Raw genomic sequence first — 18,228 nt, forward strand, 5'->3', positions numbered from 1 at the left:
ATTCAGTCTGCTAAATATGATACTTGTGGGAGGAAAAGTTACGATGTTTCGAGAACTAGACTACATTGCCACTAAGTCCACTCTGCAAACCTCTCTGGACAAAACCCATAAGGAAATTTCGTCAGAAAAAGACATTGGCAAAAGCTGTTCAGGTGCAGAAACACTTCATAAATACCTCTTTGACACAATTAACTTTAAGGAATCTCGCCACTCCCTCCTATGTTGACTCAAAATTTGGCAAATCCTTTTAACAATTTGAATGTTTGAAAACTATTGAATGTATTTAACCTCATATTTTCAATACACTAACTATTGGGAATCTCACCACTCCCTCCCCTTGTTGCCTCAAAATATGGCAAATCATTTAACAATTTGAATGTTCAAAATTCAAATACTACAAATGTATTTATATCTGGCAGACCATAAAACAATTTTCAATGTTCAAATGTGTTTAAAATGCTATGAACAGAATATACCTCTGTTTCCAGGTCCTCCTAAAACTGGTGACAAATTGAGATCTAGTCTTATCCAAATCTTTGGTGTAGTTTCTGACTGAAACTGGCCAGGGTATATTTACTGGTTAGCTTCCTCCACCTTGTATCCCATTAAGGAAATGGTACTTGCATGCATGCTTCTGTGAGTCCCATACTTATGCATCATTCATAACTTTGAATGAAAATATAAAAGAATATTTATTTATTTTTTTAATTTAATTTATAATGATTTTTCTATCTGCCTAGGGATCAATATTATCAGATATGCAACATTTGTTAAACATACCCTTGCTCCACTCTATATTTGCCAACTTGTCACAGAACTCAAGGGCTTAAACTAAAATGATATCTGAATTCATAAAATAAAAAAGGGAGTGAGTTGCATGATCTGAATTCATAAAATAAAAAAGGGAGCGAGTTGCATGACCAAAGCCAAGTTATACTTTCTTCAATTCACAGAGGTTAAGCAGGGTTGGCAATGCTTTCTTGAGAAAGAGGAAAGTATGAGTTGTATCTTTGAGCTAATCCAAACAATCCTAACGTTCCCCCAGTGTGAAGCATTACAACAATATCATTGCCATTTCTAAATTTTTGACAGGTGAGTGATGCATGCTCCCAACTAGAAAGGGTGTATACTGGGTCCAACAAAATGCCTGTCCTCTGTGCAATCTCTCTGCATAGTTCCAATTCTCCTTTAAATACCCTACCAAATCTGCAAACAAGAAGCAATAGAACAAGAATTTTAAGGGGAAAAAATATCAGTGAGTGATTTAAAGAACATAGAAAAAGTAGCAGCAAAACATAAGGCAATATGGCTAATGAGTATTCTAGCCTCGCAGAACTATCTTAAATAGCAGTTACACATATGTAGTTATTAATGAAAGAAAAGCCACAGGAGTAAAATTATCCTCTGGTATATGATGCCCATGAATAGAGCTAGTCACATCTTAAGTGAATAGACACCTATATAGAAATTATAACTTCTAAATGTCTCCTTTGTCTAAAGGGAAAGTGAAAAATTAAAGGGATGGTGCTTTTCTGAAGAAAGAAAGATTGCTTACTTCCTTGGCATGCGTCGTTCTACCCAATGAACAAGATCTGCAGATTTTTCATCAAAAGTAAATAGGCAGTCCCCCATTATAATCTTTTTGAAGTCAGTGAGTAAGCGAACTTTGTGTTTTTCATATCCTTCGGCAGTATCCGCAAGCATTATCCCAGTAACCTTCCATGGCAATCTCAAAGGTAAACCAAAATCAATTATAACTTGTCCAATAACAATATCACTTCACCTTCAGAAGGATAATGAACCTAAAAAATTCTTTTGGATTTGTCAATACCAAACTACTACAAAAGTAGCAAAAAATATGATGACAACAAATGTCAAATAAAACATAGAAGACATGCTGCTACAAGCGATTGCAATTTTGTCCACACTAACTTATGTACATTTGCAACATAGTCAAAAACAAACTGAAAAAAATTTAATATTATATTTTGCTTACCCTAATAATAAAGCTCCTAAAGCCAATCCAACAGCCGTTGTTCCTGTACCAGAATCTACAACTATTTCTAAGGTTTGGTCTCTTCCAAATAGAAAGGGTTGACTGAGATGATCCACAAGCCTTATCAGACCTGAACAATGCAAAGATATAAAAATGTTAGTATCTATTTCTCAGATGCATCCAATCATGAACCATGCTTATACAGAATATCTAATTACATCATATAGCAAGAAGATTATCAAACCCGATTACCACAAGAATATTTTTATCAGTTTGAAAGAATCTTCATATGACTTAATAAAATTGCACTCTGTATAGAAGGAATTTGGGAAAGTATAGGAAAAGGAGACTTGGCATGTTGAGTGTAGAATGGTTACCAAAAAGAATAATAAAGCATGAATTCAAATATACTAGCATCAACAAAGCATTTACTACCAATATCACACCTACCAAAGTTGGCAAGGGAAACCAGTATACTTCATTGATTACCAAAATTAATGAGTACATGATTCAAGTTCCAATGTTCTTAAATAGTGATCAGTTGGTTAGTTAGACCAAGCGACACATCCCCTCTCTACGCAACTACCCAACCCCAATACTAACTATCTTTAATTACATCATTGTTTTATTACGCCCTACATCTGTCCCCCCCCGCCAAAAAAGAAGTCGTCTGGAAGACAACTACCCAGCAAAAACCAAAAGAAAACTATACTTCAAGAAGTAGGGTGGGAGGACATCCCTGGACTGGATGCTTGTTCATGAATACGTAGTAGATCTCGCTCTGCAGCCATCTGCTTAGCTCGAACTACTTACAGCAGGCACAAGGCTTCCATCCTATCTCTTTCGGCTGATGCCAATTTCTCACCTTGAGCTGCTTTCTCCACTTCCCAAGCTGCTTTCTTTGCTTCCCATTCTGCTTTCATCCTTCTTGTCAACTCCTTTTCCTACTAAAGCTCCATGAATGTCCCACTAAACACTTCCTCCATCTGAGCAAGTGACCGCATAAGTGGTGGTTGCTCCGTCATTGTAGGTATGATACGTCCAACCTTCCATACGCCAACTACCTCCCCATGCCTGACTCTATTCTACATGAGTAAACTCCAATCTGTATGGTGATCTTTCTTCATGAATGGCACAAGGGAATCTGTTGCTTAGATTATGGCATCCAAGTTCTACTCCTTGGCCTCTCTCTCCTTGGTGATTTGCTCCATCCCCTATAACTCCTTGAGAAGCATCTGAGTATTTCCCTCCAGTGACAGTTTTGTCATTTTTGTCACTAATGGCTCCAAGTGCTCACTTTGTGCTTGCTCGCTTTGTGCTTCCATTATGTCTTCAATTTCCATCTCCAAGGGAGGTGATGAAGGTGGAGGTATCATCTCAAACTTTCCTAGCTATTTATCAGCTTCGTCCAATACTATGTCCTCAACTTGTGTTGCCTCCTTCTGAGGTCCCGTTACTTCCATATGCTTCACACTCTGAGCTTCTTTCTTCCCTGTAGATTGTACCACTAAAGCAATTGGCTGAGCCACTTCGATGCCTAGTGGTGTTTGCAGTCTCACACTATGGGTAGTTGTCTTCTTGTGGCATCAAAGGTAAATCAATTTAGTATGAGCCAGCTAGTCTGGACGAACCAAATTTTCCATTGTTGGAAATGAAATATTTTTTTGCACCCCACTGAGGAATTAACTGTCTACTACCTTCCCACTCCTTGTCCAATGTATCATTGCCTACACTGTGTGTACTAATTGTCCTATCCATATTGTCCTTGTTTGTCCTATAGACTACCCCCTTTGTGCCTACCATGTTGTCTGTACGGACTACTTGCATATGGACTTTCATACAGTCGGCAGGCTCTACCAATGCCTTCAGCGTACGAGCTTCCTTACGGACTTCCTATTCAATTAGGTCCACTACTACAAGTTGTCGTACGGGCTTCTTGTGTACAAATTTCGTGAGTTTCCTTGTTCTCTATACGGATCTATTGCGCACAGACCTCCAATCTCTATACAAACATGACAAGTACCTATTTCTATACGTATTTGAATCTTACCATACTCGAGTGTGGCTGTGGGCAATGGTCCATTGACAAGTAACAAGAATGTGATGTCTCCATATGTGCCTTTAATGTGACTTAGTTGAAATTCCTCATTCTCTAAGTCGGAAGAAGATGCTCTTGTACTTGTCGCTTCTCCATTCGAGCATTCATCGTCTTGATCTGTGGTCTAAGTTTGAATAAAAGTCTCTAGTACCACTATGTGTCTTAACTTCTTTCGCTCTCCTTCAGGCCCTATGACATATATATCTATGTGAAACCAATATGCCATGGTAGGCTTATAGGGCTCCACCCTATTTGCTGGTATAAAAGTCCTCCTATGCTCTGGAGCCACCTATGTTCGAACTGCTTCTAAAAATAAGGCAATGGCATGATGAGGCATGTAGAATGCTTTATGCTTTAACTGCAAGAATTCCTTATACCTTCCTAAAAGGACTTGTGCCCAACTATAAACACTTCCCACATTCAATCCATTTACTATGGGTAATATCCAGATGGCAATGTCAAATGTGCAGCTTCCACTAGTGAGTTTGCTTTTTACCAGGTCCACAATGCACCTCCACTCTTCATTGGCTATAAATATTTTCTTCAGCCCCCGATTGTTATTCTTGCTCAAAAAATTTTCCCTTTCATGTTCTATGAGATCACTCCAGCACATGAGTCCCAGCCATTTTTTCTTCTCTTCCATTGTCATTTTGGTTGGGGTTTTTGTTGTATCATACCCTTGGTTAGGGACCCCAAATACTTTGTTTATCTCTTTTGGAGATAATGAAATAGTAAATGTTTGCTGAAAATATTGAATCACAGATTTATGCCCTTTTTTGTCATATCCAGCAACCATAATTCTCAACACAGGGATCAATTTTTTTAAATCAAAAATAGGCATGAAAATGATTTTATCTACCTCTACCTTGCATAGTACCTCCTTTAGCACATGGTTTTCCTCTGCACTTTCCCACCACATCCTACATTCGCTTCCGGCCATGCTTTCAAATGTGATATTGGCAGCTATAATATTTTTTGCATTCTTCCCCTTATCCTTCTTCGCAGCCATTTTCTTCACCTGCAAAGCCTTGTTATTTCTTGAATCAATAATTGTTCCTTTGCTCGGGTTGCCTTAAGTGGACTTCACCATCTTGTGATTATTGTTAAATACCCTAACTATTTTTATGATTTCCCTCTTTGGACTATCTCCTTCCACGTCTCAACCTTCCACCGAATTTTTGTGTACAAGCGGCCATCTTTCCAATGTTTTTAAAATTGTGCATTGTATTATTGCTCTTAGTCGTACGTCGTACAATGAGTTGCTCATGTCCGTACATACCCTCCTACTTGTACAACCTCAACTACCCATACTACTATTCCCACTCATATGACTCATGCTACTCTTGCTCGTACGACCCTTATTGTCCGTACTACTACTTTCACTCGTACGACTCTTGCTACTCCTACTTGTACAACCCTTGATGTCTATACTACTCTCACTCGTATGGTTCTTATTACTCCTAGTACGAACCCCACTACTCATACATGGTATGATGTCTGCTCTTTCCTTACTGTTCGTACATCGTATGGAATTGTTCCGTCATTTCTCCTTGGCCGTACTTCGTACAGCAACAGTTACCTCCTTGCTTTGGTTGTTTGGAAGTTGTAAAGAAACTGTTCCTTCTTGCCACAAGCCATATCGAGTGCCATCATTGCTGATTTGTACTCCAATGTTGCGTATGGTAATTCCCTTATTCTTTCGTACTACTATACTATTCTTCCATCTTGTATATAAAGGAGCAATAATAGGGTTGTTTTTTAATTTTATTATTTTCCCTTTAGTTTTTTCTTTTATCTTCCCCTCCTTTACTTTTTCTGTTATTTCTTCTTTTATTTCCTCCCCGTAGCTTTCTTCTTTTATGTCTAAGGAATAAATGGAAAAAGACTCATTCCTTTCCTTATAAGGTTTCAATTGAGACCCATTGACTAAGTCTTTTAAAGGATTATTATGTAAAGTTATTGCTCCATTTTCCCTTCCATTATTCTGTACGGTCCCAACCATCATATTTTGAACTTACCGAGCTTTATCTCATTTTTGCCATTGTACTTAAGTTCAAGTTGTCCAAGCTGGAAATTCATTCTTTTCAAATGTTTATCATGCTAGAACTTTCGTCTTTGTTGTGCCACCTTGGTAGCCCATTGAGCTATTGTCCTCCTTTCGTCCAGCTTTATTAAGGCATTGAGTCTTCCTCTTAAACTTTGCATGTCTCCTATCCTGTGTTCAACTACCACTCTTAGGCTAGGTACTTCGTATTAAATCAGCATTATGGCCTCCTACTCGTACATTAAGTGAAAAGGGGTTTTAACCGTGGTGGCCTTGTAGGTATTTTGGTACGCTCAAAGGACTGTTGGAAGCCTCTCTTATAATCTTCTTTTTCAACTCCACATGTCTTGTACAAGATGGTCACCAATACTTTGTTTGTAGCTTCTACTTGACCATTAGCCCTGGAGTAATAAGGACTGGAAAAGGTGTGAGAAACCTCGAACTCACTTGTCATTGTCCTGATTACTTGGTTCACAAAGTATACTCCTCTGTCACTTGTTATCTGTCGAGGTATGCCAAACCAAGTCACTATCCATTCATGGTGGAATTTAGTCGTACTTAGTGCTATGTTGTCTAGGAGTACTCTCACCTCTACCCATTTGGTGAGATACTCTATTGCAAACACTATATATCTACACCTGTGAGTGTTTCTAATAGGCAGAGGGCCCACAAAGTCTAAACCCCAACGCTCAAATAGCTCCTACGACTACAAGGGAAATAGTGATATGAAGTCTCTTTTGAGGGGTTTTCCTGCCCTCTAGATGTATCACAACTGAGGACCCATTCCTGAGCATCTACATGAAGTGTAGACCACCTGAGTCCGACTAAGAGTAACATCTAAGCTATTGCATCCGGTCCCATATGACCTCTTGCTAGGCCTTTGTGGAACTCTCCCAAAACCCCGAGGATCTTCTCATCCATCACACATCTCCTTAACACTTCATTCGGCCCCATCTTATACAATAAGTTAATAACCCATTAATAAGTTAGAATGTCTTTCTTTTCAATGCAATCTTTCTCTTTTCTGCCATTGCATTTCTCTAGGAAAGGTAGCAGTTGATAAGCATTGGCCAATACCTTTGTACTATTGTGGTAGTATGACAATTTGAAACAAATGAGCCTTTGGAAAGTCTTTGTTTAATCTGTTTCTAGCAAGTTCTCCTGACTTTATTTTAGATAGCTTGTCTATAATCACATGACATTTCTCTGGAAGGACTATGATTTTGAAAGTAAATTCTTGGAGGATTAGCCTTATACTTACTCTTCCTTGGATAATAGGTTTGTCAACCAAATACATGAGAGCTTGATGATCCACGAAAAATTTAAAAATGTAAATGGAGTGGCTAATAAGTAATGTCTAAACTTTTGAACTACATAGACCATACCTAGTGCTTCTCTCTCTGTGGTGCTATAATTTCATTCCCCTTTCAAAAGTAGCCTTCTTGCAAAGTACACCGGATGGTCCAATCCCTCCTTTCCAATTTGTGCCAAGGTGGCCCCAATTGCATAGTTAGATGCTTCCACATGGACATGAAACTCCTTGTTCCAGTCTAGATATATGAGGATTGGAGCTCCCACCAACCTCCTCTTTAATTCTTGAAAGCCCACCTCTTGGTCCTTTCCCATGCACACTACTCTCCTTTTCTAGTTAATTTCTCTGGAGGTAGGGATACTTCTGCAAATCCCTTTATAATTATCCTATAGTATCCCGCATGTCCTAAAAATGATTTGATACCAATCACATCCATGTGAGCCTCCATGTTAACAATGACTTTGTTTTTGTCAGGGTTTGTTTTCAACCCTTCCTTACATATTATGTATCCCAAGGGCCTGCCTTGGGGAACCATGAATCTACATTTCTTTGGGTGCAATGCCAATCTAGCCCTTCGCTATCGTTCCATGCGTTCTCCAATAACCTGCAGGTGTTGTTCCTGCTTGATGTAGATTGATCAATCATCTAGAAAGGCCTTGAAATTTCCTACTGACATCCCATCAAAGATCTAAAGAATAATTCTTTGAAATGTGATTGGTGTGTTACACAGCCCAAATGGCATCCTATTGTAAGCATATAAGCCATCCTCCGCTACAAAGGTGGTTTTTAGTTTATCCTCTTCGGCAATGTTGATTTAGTTGTACCTTGAAAACCCGTCCATATAAAAGTACATCTCAGTTTCGGCCCCTTCTAGAATATTGTCAGTAAAGGGGGTCGGGAAGGGGTCTTTTATGGTTACTGCAGTTAGGTACCTAAAGTCTATGTAGATCTAGATTTGATTCCCATCCTATTTCAAGGAAGTAACTATGGGCGACGCCCTCTCGTTGGTCTGTACTTTAAATATTATGTCTACATCCAACATCTTAGTGATCTCCTCCAGGACTTTAGTTACATAGTTCTTATTCATTCAATAAGGCCTCCTATGTATTGGTCTTGCTCCAGGTACTAAAGGTATTTGATGCACACATCTCTGGTGGCACTCCTTTTAAGTCCTTGTACGTCCATGCAAACACATCCTTATACTCGAGAAATATTCTAAATGATGTTGCTTTCGATCTAGGATCTCACTCGTCTCCCATAAAAATCTCTTTAGGATGGTCCTCTTTGCTTTAATTCAATTTCTCCAACTGAGGCTCCTCGTATTCTTTTTTTTTATCCTTATGGAATGTGTGTGTTGGGGTATCATTAATTGGGGTTGTGCCCTCTATGTGCTCCTTGTAACACCCTAGATAATCTTCCTCAAGTTCCATCTCTTGAATCCGCAACATATTATAATTTGGCTGAAGTACATCATAGTCCCTCATTTGCCAATGAAATAGGTCATTAAGAGAACTTGTTTCATATTTTGAACATTCTCCTAGTCATAGAATGCCTTCTTCGTCTGGCTCAATTCCAATGCCATCCTCTCCCTCGGCTTCTGAATCGGATGCAAGCTACTGACTTACAGACTAGCTCCTTAAGTCAATTGTGTATTTCCGACCGTCTACTTCGATGGAAAGGGTATTTTTCTTCCAGTTGTGATTTGCCGTTGTTGTGATTAACCATCCTCTCCCTAATAATGTGTTGTACCCCTTCTTCTCCAGGGCAATCACTACAAAATCCAAGAAAAATTGGTGTCCCAATCACCACTTTTTGTCCCATTAAGGTCCCCAATGGCCTTGATCCCATGTTGATGTGCTCCTACCAATTGGAAAGTGGGTGGCCAAAGGGTTGGTTTCCCAAGAGCCTTCCAAGTTTTTTGGGGAGGACATTAACACTCAAGCCTCCATCCACAATAGTATTGGTCAATTTGCACCTCATAATCTCCATCTCTACCACCGCCTTTGTCCTTCCCATCCCTACGGTAAATACAAAAATATTGTGCTTCCCTAATTTTACTTCTTCCTTCAATTGTTCCTCCTTAGTATTGGTTTTGTGTACTATTGTCACCCTTAAGTGCAATAGGGTCTCCAACAGATCCCCAACCTTTATTGGTACAATAGTCTCCAGGACTTGCTTCATGATGTTAGTTTCCAAGATGGACTTAGTGGAGGAAGGTTTAGAAGTACTTACCTTTCCTTTCTTATCTATGAAATCTTGGATCTCCCTGTTGGCTTCGTCCAACATCTCCTTTTCTATACCTAAGTCTAAATATGTGAGTTTCCTAGCTTGTATCTAGGTGATGGCTAATACTTCCTCCTCTAGTTCTTTCACCTCAAGCATATTCCCACTTTTCTGTTTGGGGTAGTTAACATCCTCATGATTACCATGTCTGCACCATTTGTGAGCATCCCTCCATTTTGTCCTCCACTCTGATAGTCACGAGAAAAGTGTCCCCATTCGTTATGTCTCCTAAATTGTATCATGGACCATCCCTTGGAGTTGTACTAAATTTGGCTCCTTCGTGTGTTATTATTACTATTGCTGTTGCTACCCCTCCTGTTGTTTTCGTACCCTCCATGTGATGGTTTCATGTTTATGTTGTATGGGGGAGTAGAGGGAGTTGTGGATGGTTCTTCTCGAATAAATAATGCCTGGGCATTGTGTGCTTTTGAATTGTAGGGACAATCCTTGATGAAGTGCCCCGTTACCTAACATGTCACAGAATGTCTTTCTGGGGCAAGTGTTATTTGTGTGCCCTTCCTTTTCACAGTCTGTACACCATAGTTCTTTTCCTTCTCTTTTCTCCTCCTTGCATCTTGTTATTTCCTTCATTATCCTCATCATGTCTTTTCGCAATGCTTGAATGGTTTTAGACTCGTCCCCACTTTCTTCAAAACTCTCGCTCCCACTTCCATGCCTCCTTCCTTTAGAGGTTTTGCTTTCACTCTCTACATCCATCGTGCAAGTACACACATCAACAAATGATGATGGTGGCACAATTTTCATTTTTCTCCGTAGGGATGGGGTTAACCCTTTGATAAACCACCTTTTCTTTAGCCCATATGCGAGTTTGTTATCTAGTTTCCCTATCAAATCCTTCAACCTCCTACTATATGCTCTTACAGATTCATTTTTCCCTTGTCTTGTATTGTATATCTCTATTACAATCTCATCATCATCCCGTATGAGTCTAAATTCTTCCTCAAAGGTTGTGCGAAGATCCTTCCATGTGGCCTTCTTCCTAGCCTCCAAATCTGTGTACCAATCAATAGCCATACCCCTTAGGGTGGCAGGAAATGCCTTTAACCATTCATCAGTGTCATTCTCTCCATTCGCCTGCCATATGGTTATGCAGGTTTTACAATATCTTGCAAGGTCTTCTGTTACATACCAATTTTTGGCTCAATTTAAAAATGTACATATAGCCGTTGAGGTTTCATGTGAAGTCAATTGACAAGTAAAATCAGTTATGATCATGTGAAATGGTAAGATGGTTAATCGTTATATTTCATGTGAAGATGACATGTTACTTTATCGTTATGATGTTATTACATTGCTATCTTGAAATCTTGGAAAGTTGGTTATTCATCCTAAATTCAAGGGAAGTGAAATGGTGGTTTTCCATTATGATGATTTATGAATAATAACTTGTTATAGTAATTATGATAATATTGAGGAATATGATATTATCATGCAAAAATTTTTTCCTTGTAGAAGCACGTCGAAGAGGGGGAGCATTTCCAAAAAGGAATTGGGCATGGGTGCACCACCTACCATTGAGCAAATAGGTAGAAGTCCTAAACCACCACAACCAAGGAAAAATGGCTAGGCAAACAAGGGTATACTAAGGGGACAACCATGAGCTAACCGGTCCAGCTTATATAATTGAATAATTACACAAGCTTAAATCAAATTGAGATCAATAGTTACCTTAAGTAATATTATTTAATGTTTTAATATTAAGTGATATCGCCGGCCCCTATATCTTATGTTTTAATACTATTATATGTTTTAATATTATTTATTAGCAAAATCTTATTTTCTCTTTGAGCTGCCACCCTTCTATATTGCTTTCATCAGCCTTTTTATTATTTATTTTTGGATGGCCATATTATCAATATTATTATTATTGTCACAATGAGTCGATGGCTAGAGAATCTTGCAACTCATGCCAACTTTGTATCTTGCTCATAACTGAACCAAGAAGGCTACGTTTCTCGTGATGACTCTTGATTGTATATATCTTTCCTCTTTGCAAATCGAGACACTATTACTACCTCATTTTCTATCTTTGTTCTGCTCTTGATACATTTTTTTTGCAATTGATTCACCATTTATGGCGTTTGCATTTAGAGTTTTATATCAGCGCATAATTCAATCATTGCAAGTCGGAGCCTCTTGGAGAAGGCATCCGTGCATCAGCCAGAGCTAATCCTATTGTGCAAGTCTGACCAATAACCAGGTCATGTTGTTATCTCTGCATATGAATCAATATATTTTGCAAATAGATCATAATGCATGACTGAAGCATTAAAGCTTTCCTATGCTATTCTACTGATTTTAAATGATACAATCATCTTCTTATGCACAACATGATTGTGCCGAAAGGCAATATTTATATTTTGAAAATCATTAATGAAATATAAGCTAGTACGAGGCAGACTTATACAGAAGCATTTTGCAATATGCTTCCTATGATGAGAACTTTGTATTCTGGAGGTTTAGATTTGTAAGGAACATGCGTTTGCCAATGTGTTTTAGCAAGCCAGAATTGATTTAAAGGAACTGCCATTGTGTTACCAATGCCAAAGTGGCTGATATACTAGCTGTTATGTATGCTTAAACATTCCCAGATTTTTTTTCGTGCCAATGACAAAATGGCAAAAGGATTGGCCATTCATAATAAGATATGATTTCACATTTCTCATTAATAAGCCAAGGCCAGAGAGGCAGATTATTGGTTGTGATTAGCATTACTCATACATCCACCCGATGTATCGTCCAGGAAGACGAGCATGGTTGAGATGAAGGGTGTGAGAAAGAAATTATTGAACAAAGGATACTCCTGAATGATAAAAAGAAGAAATAATCAGTAACTCAAACAAGAAAATAAATTGTTAAAAGAAACCATGTCAACTCATGATAGTCCAGACTCTAGAGTATAGGATCTCATTGTGTAGTCGAGCGGTGGGTTGCTACTCTAACGCCAAGATGCTCAGTGGCTGAACAGTGGTGTCCCAAGCCCTATTCTAGGGTAGAAAGGGCCTTTCTCAGCAAAGATTGTGTGGAGATATTTAAGGGTCCAAAGTTGGGAGGTTAAGCCCTTGGCAATGTCCTCTCCACCTGATGCCATGACTTGCACAAGAAAAAGATATGAGCTACATTCAATATCTTCTTTTAACAGGTATTTTCCTTTTATGTACTTGCAAATTTTAGTTGAAGTTATGTTTAGATGGTTAGTATTGTTTAAGCAGTTACTCTCTTTTCAATTGACTAGGATTCAGTTAATCTATTGTAACTGTTGATCCCTTTCATTTGATTGTGTAAAGTTGTAGTTATCACTGTTTTTCAAGTGAACAGGAAATGTAACTGTTAGATTGTGGTGACTGATCAGGAAAGTACTGTACATACTTAATAAATTCTTTGGGGCTCAGGGCATCACCCCCAAAAAAAAATTTGGGCCCTATTTTATCGAGATTTTGGGCCGACGTGTAATTATTAATTATAACCCTAAAGCGGTAAAAACTTGTATAAAAGAGCTTAGGGTTAGGGATTGTTTTATAGTTGTGATGCGAAATTGGTTCTTGCGGCGGTATTGAGCTATAAGGGATTACGGATTGTAATCAGGTTATAATCACTAGATTGTAATAATATCGAACTTGTTGTTTGGTGGACGTTGCCCAAGGATTGGGTGAACCACGTTAAATCTTGGTGTCTTGTGTTCTTTTCTGTGTGATCTATTATTTTCTGTTATTGGTTATATTTGCATGTAATTGTTATTTCTATCTGTGGCTTAATCCTATCAGTAACTTGATTATATTCAATCCTTTCAAGAGGAATGGAAAATAGCTTGTTACAAGAAGGGGATCAAGATCTGCTTTCTTAAGCCATTCATGAATAACAGTATTTTACTTTCATGTGATTCAAGTTCAGTTAAATATGAAATTATCATGTGACAGTTACAAATATTTTCTTCAGCATTGATCGATTAAACTTAGTAGAAAAGATCACTCTTTCCATTTAGTAACTATTAGTTACAATGGCAATTATATATATCATATTTGTTGGTTGAATGCTCTTTCAATTGTTGGTTAAGGCAATTCAGTTAATCTGGTATAACCATTGATCTCTTTCATATGAACATGTAAAATAGTTGTTATAACTGCCTTCTCATGCTCATGAATAGTTAAGGTAATTGTGCTCAATGACATGATAGGTGTTATTTAAGGCAAGGAAAAACAGTTGTTACATCTTTCGTTCCTCCTCCTTTGAATCTCGGAAGTTTTGCTTTTTCGTGCTCATCCTTCTCCCACTCCTCCTTTGATTGTTTCCTCCTATCGGGACCATGCTCCCTCTTGCTGAAATTGTGACCCCTCTTGCCGAGACTGCGTTCCCTCCTGCTAAGATGGTTTCTTGGGTGCTTGGTTTAGAGACTTCTCCCTGTAGTTCCAGCTCTCTATGACTAGAGCTTTGTTCTTGTGTATAACATTGTTCTCTTCGCATCGGGGTCTCGAGGTTCATCCACCACTCCTTCCTTCCCCGTCCTTCTAAGATTGCCAAAATGGCTATGCCCTTTATTATGTTTTCACTTAAATTCTCTTCAATTTGATTTGATTTGGATCTTGGGGATGGTTAACGAGTTCTCTTAAGTGGTGGCATCTTTCTTGTTGTTCTCTATTACGTAGGATTCGTCACCAAGTAGTTTCCCCCTTGGTTTCTTCTTCTCCTACTTGCCTTGGGTCCTCATTTGGTATTAGGGGCATGTATTATTTTATTGCCTAGTTGTCCTCCTTGGATTTTCCCACTCCTTAAGTTCTCGAATACTTCTCTCGGCGAATTGTTGGAGTACTTGTTGCCTTCTCCGCTTTCTTTGTACTTTGGCTCTTTCTTCCGCTACTCGTACCAAGTTTCTAGTGAGCCACAAAGTTATTTGTCCAAGAAGGTCATACACTGTTGGTGGAACCGAAAGTTTGTCCCCTACTATGCTCTTTGGAACTGCTCTCTCTCAAGCTTCCCTTTGCACGTACTGGTCAACAGAAACTTCCCACGCTACCACCAGATCACGTGTTACATGATCTTCCCTTGTTATTGTTGTGGTGACAAAGTGCACCGTATGGTGCAGCCTCACTGTATGGTGAGTCCACCGTACGGTGGAGGTAAACAAGCAGGTAATGCAAGGACCTTATCGCACATTATCATGAAGGTAATGGGCCCTAGAATTTTATGGGCCCCACATTATATAGGGAATCTCATTTGGCAACTCAACTATAGCCCTACTATTCTAGATGGCCAAGCTTCGAACCGTCCAGATTATAGGAAGATACCCCACCGCTTCTCATTTCCTGGGCTAAAGAGCAAAACGAAGTCATTATGGAGGAACTGCTGAAAGCATCCAGCCGCTTCCCGCTTATAAAAGAATAAACAGGCTGGAGATGGGTGGTAGGGCCAACTTTCTATATAAGAATTGAAAGAATAGTGCCCCCCTACTATTCTAATGGGGGCCCATTAGAATAGTAGGGGCCCCCTAAGTCACCGTACAATGACATATATATTTTCTTTAAAATGTACGGCGGATGAGCCATACTATTTTGAGTCATACGGTGATAGATATCTATGCCATGAGTGTTAGACGGTACGGTGGTGTGACAGTACAATGGTGTCATGGTGTCGGATAGTACAGTCATGCCAAACAGTACAGTGGTGCCAAACATGGTGAATGATGTCTAACGGACAGTACAGTGTGCGGGATGAGTATGGTAAGTCAAGTCCGTTGTGTAGAGCATCTGCGTCAACGAAGGAGTGACTAAGCATCTGTGTTCACCGAAGGCATTCGTGTGTGACAGACGGTTGGCAAACCGTTTTGCCTGTAACCATTTGTGGTATTCTATAATGAATTGCATAGTGAATAATGTATGCAAGATTCATTGATAGAGTGTGCTAAGTCTACAGTTGATAGTGATGATTGTATTGTTGTAGAGGCTGCGAGGGCTGAGGCTGTGAGCCTGAAGAACAGTGTCATAGTGGTAGAAGTGGGGTTGATTGTAAAGGCAATATGAGCCTGAGTCTATTATTTGTATGTAATGTATTTGTTACTGTAATACATAGGGTGACACTCTGGTTCTTGGCTGGTGGGTTTTTCCCGAAAGGGTTTCCCACATAAATCTCTGTCTCATGTATTTTATCTTGTGTGTGCCTTTATTTTCTCTTTTCTTATTTTTCCTATGCATTTTAGTAGATTTGATCTTTATATAATTTCCCCAGTAAATTGACATTTGGAAGGCATTTCTGCTAGTAGCCTTCCTAACAGTTATTTCTTCCTCTTCTCCGTCACTGTTTGTGACTTATACTTGTGGTAGGAATGGCCTGCTCATTACTCCATCCTCTCTAATATATGAGCTCCAAGATCGAACTTAGGCAACGACACCAAAATGTAGAATGGTTACCAAACAGAATAATAAAGCAAGAATTCAAATATAATAGTATCAACAAAGCATTTACTACCAACACCACACCTACCAAAGTTGGCGAGGGAAACAAGTATACTTTATTGATTACCAAAATTAACAAGTACATCATTCATGTTTCAATGTTCTTTAATAGCGGGCAGTTGGTTAGGAAGACCAACTAACACATCCCCTTGCTACCTAACTACCCAACCCCCCCATACTATCTTTAATTACATCATTGTTTTATTATGCTCAACTAAAAATCCTCAACCTTTCCAACTTCAAAAGTTTGTGCAATGCACAGCATATGATTACATTCAGAATATGCATCCTAATATATTGATAATTAGAAAATGCTCTACACACAATCTAAGGGGGTAAAAACCAAGTAATCCAGTTACGAAATCACTTCCAACCTCAATTATCCTGGACTTTGATGTGGATCAAAGAAAGTTGAAGAAGGAAACTAAACAAAACACTGCACAGCTTCATCTCTATAATGACAATCCTTGTAACCGTTGTCTAAAGCTATAAGCTAAATGACCACTAAAAAGACAGTGTTTTTATTTAAAAGGTAAAAGTAAAACAGACTCTAGGAGATGGCATTATGCTTAGGCTTTTAGCCTTTTTCTTACAAGCAAGGCAACTGTCTATTTTCCTCTTTTTCCCATCTCCGCACAGATTTCCTCCTCATTAGTGTTTTCTGGTGAGTTTCTTCATGGCAGCAAGAGTGAGACCAAGCTTCCTGAAAAAAGCTTCTGTTCAAATTTATAAGCATGTTGTATAGAGACTCATGGTCTATCTCATATTCTGGTGAGCATCTGTTGAATTTTTATATCAAATAGTTGACTACAGAGAATGCTGAATTGGCAGTAGTGGCTTCTAATTCCATACAGGTCCAGATTAAAATATCAATGCAAGAACATGAAAAATGTTAATTTTTGTGTTCTTTCATCCTATGCGAATGTGGGCAGAAGAAAAGGATGAATGTACTACCAACTTCTGTTTGTGTATGAGCATGCCATGCAAAAGTCCATGGACCGTTTCTCATTTAGGCAGGCATGTATTGAATATTAAAACATTTTCTTTTATCGAATATTTGAGTACATACAGTGCTGACTTAAGTGGTGCAGTGGTTTAAGCTCCCATTTACATTAAGTTCAAATATCAAAGGTAAAACTTAATTGTGTTACTTTGTTTCAGCTTTCATGCAATGTCTGAAAGTACCCCTTGCAGGGAATGAGTTCCAAAGTAATCCCAGGCAGGAGACATATGTCGTCCAGCGATCACCAGGCTAACCTTCATATTTTGTCGACAGTATGTTTCTCACATTCAAGAAAATTTGGACAGTGCATGAAATGCATCCAAGAATCTAAGGGACACAGGAATGGCATCCCTGAAAAATAGGCAGCACAAAACAACTCCAATGACCCTTGCGATGCAAAGGTACATTGTATAAATAATAAAACCATTGGGATTCGGGAATATTGACTAAAAAATAGGAAAAACAAAAAAAAGGTGATTACAAAATTAGAGATCCTTATGAATGTATATTATCAAAATTTATGAGGGTTTGTTGATGCAGGAGCAAGTACTGATTGTAGCAGGCCTGCTGTGAGTTGGAAAATACATTTAAAATAAAATATAAACAAAATTCAGAAATAGTAATTAAAAATTATCAAATTTGAAGGACCAAAGCAAGAGTAGATCATGAGCAATGTCAAGGATAGATGCAGAACAAGGTCTTCATTCAAAGCTGAAGAGAGTCCCTGACTAATTATTCAAAACAGCAAATTTTCCAGCAGCAATGGAGACTCCAGATCTCACACTGAAGGATGAAGAGCTCAATCCAGAAGTCATCCCTCTCAAGCAAAACAGTTATACTTTACAAATTCATAAGCTTCTGGCAAACGTGACTAGGCATTCAAAAGTGGCCACACCACAAAGTAAGATCATGACAAAGGAGAAAGTACAATTTCTGCCCAACTAACTAATTTTCTTTATTTGCAAATGTGAGGCAATGATGGGAAACCTCGCATTTGCAAATAAAGAAAATATATGTAAGAATTT

At 38.6% G+C, this 18,228-nt stretch overlaps 1 protein-coding gene across 5 annotated transcripts in view; it reads right to left on the reverse strand.

Annotated features, from left to right (window-relative positions):
- Window positions 1-826: 826 nt before the first annotated feature.
- The window catches only part of LOC149570061 (Pyridoxal-5'-phosphate-dependent enzyme family protein), an 84,508-nt gene continuing 67,106 nt past the window's right edge, over window positions 827-18,228 (reverse strand). For 3 of the 5 annotated variants that reach the window (XM_089822701.1, XM_089822702.1, XM_089822703.1), the window contains exons 5-7: window positions 1,997-2,126; window positions 1,556-1,729; window positions 827-1,206 (exon numbers count right to left, since the gene is read on the reverse strand). In XM_089822701.1, the coding sequence (XP_089678827.1) occupies window positions 957-1,206; window positions 1,556-1,729; window positions 1,997-2,126 (554 nt within the window). In that variant the 3' untranslated portion in view covers window positions 827-956. Of the gene's footprint in view, window positions 1,207-1,555; window positions 1,730-1,996; window positions 2,127-18,228 lie in introns of those variants that run through there. The other 2 variants (XM_089822700.1, XM_089822704.1) reach the window with 2 other exon arrangements.

This window comes from Cupressus sempervirens, chromosome 3 (genome assembly GCF_028749045.1).
Source record: "Cupressus sempervirens isolate cs-2001-9-10 chromosome 3, ASM2874904v1, whole genome shotgun sequence".
NCBI classification, from domain to species: Eukaryota; Viridiplantae; Streptophyta; class Pinopsida; order Cupressales; family Cupressaceae; genus Cupressus; species Cupressus sempervirens.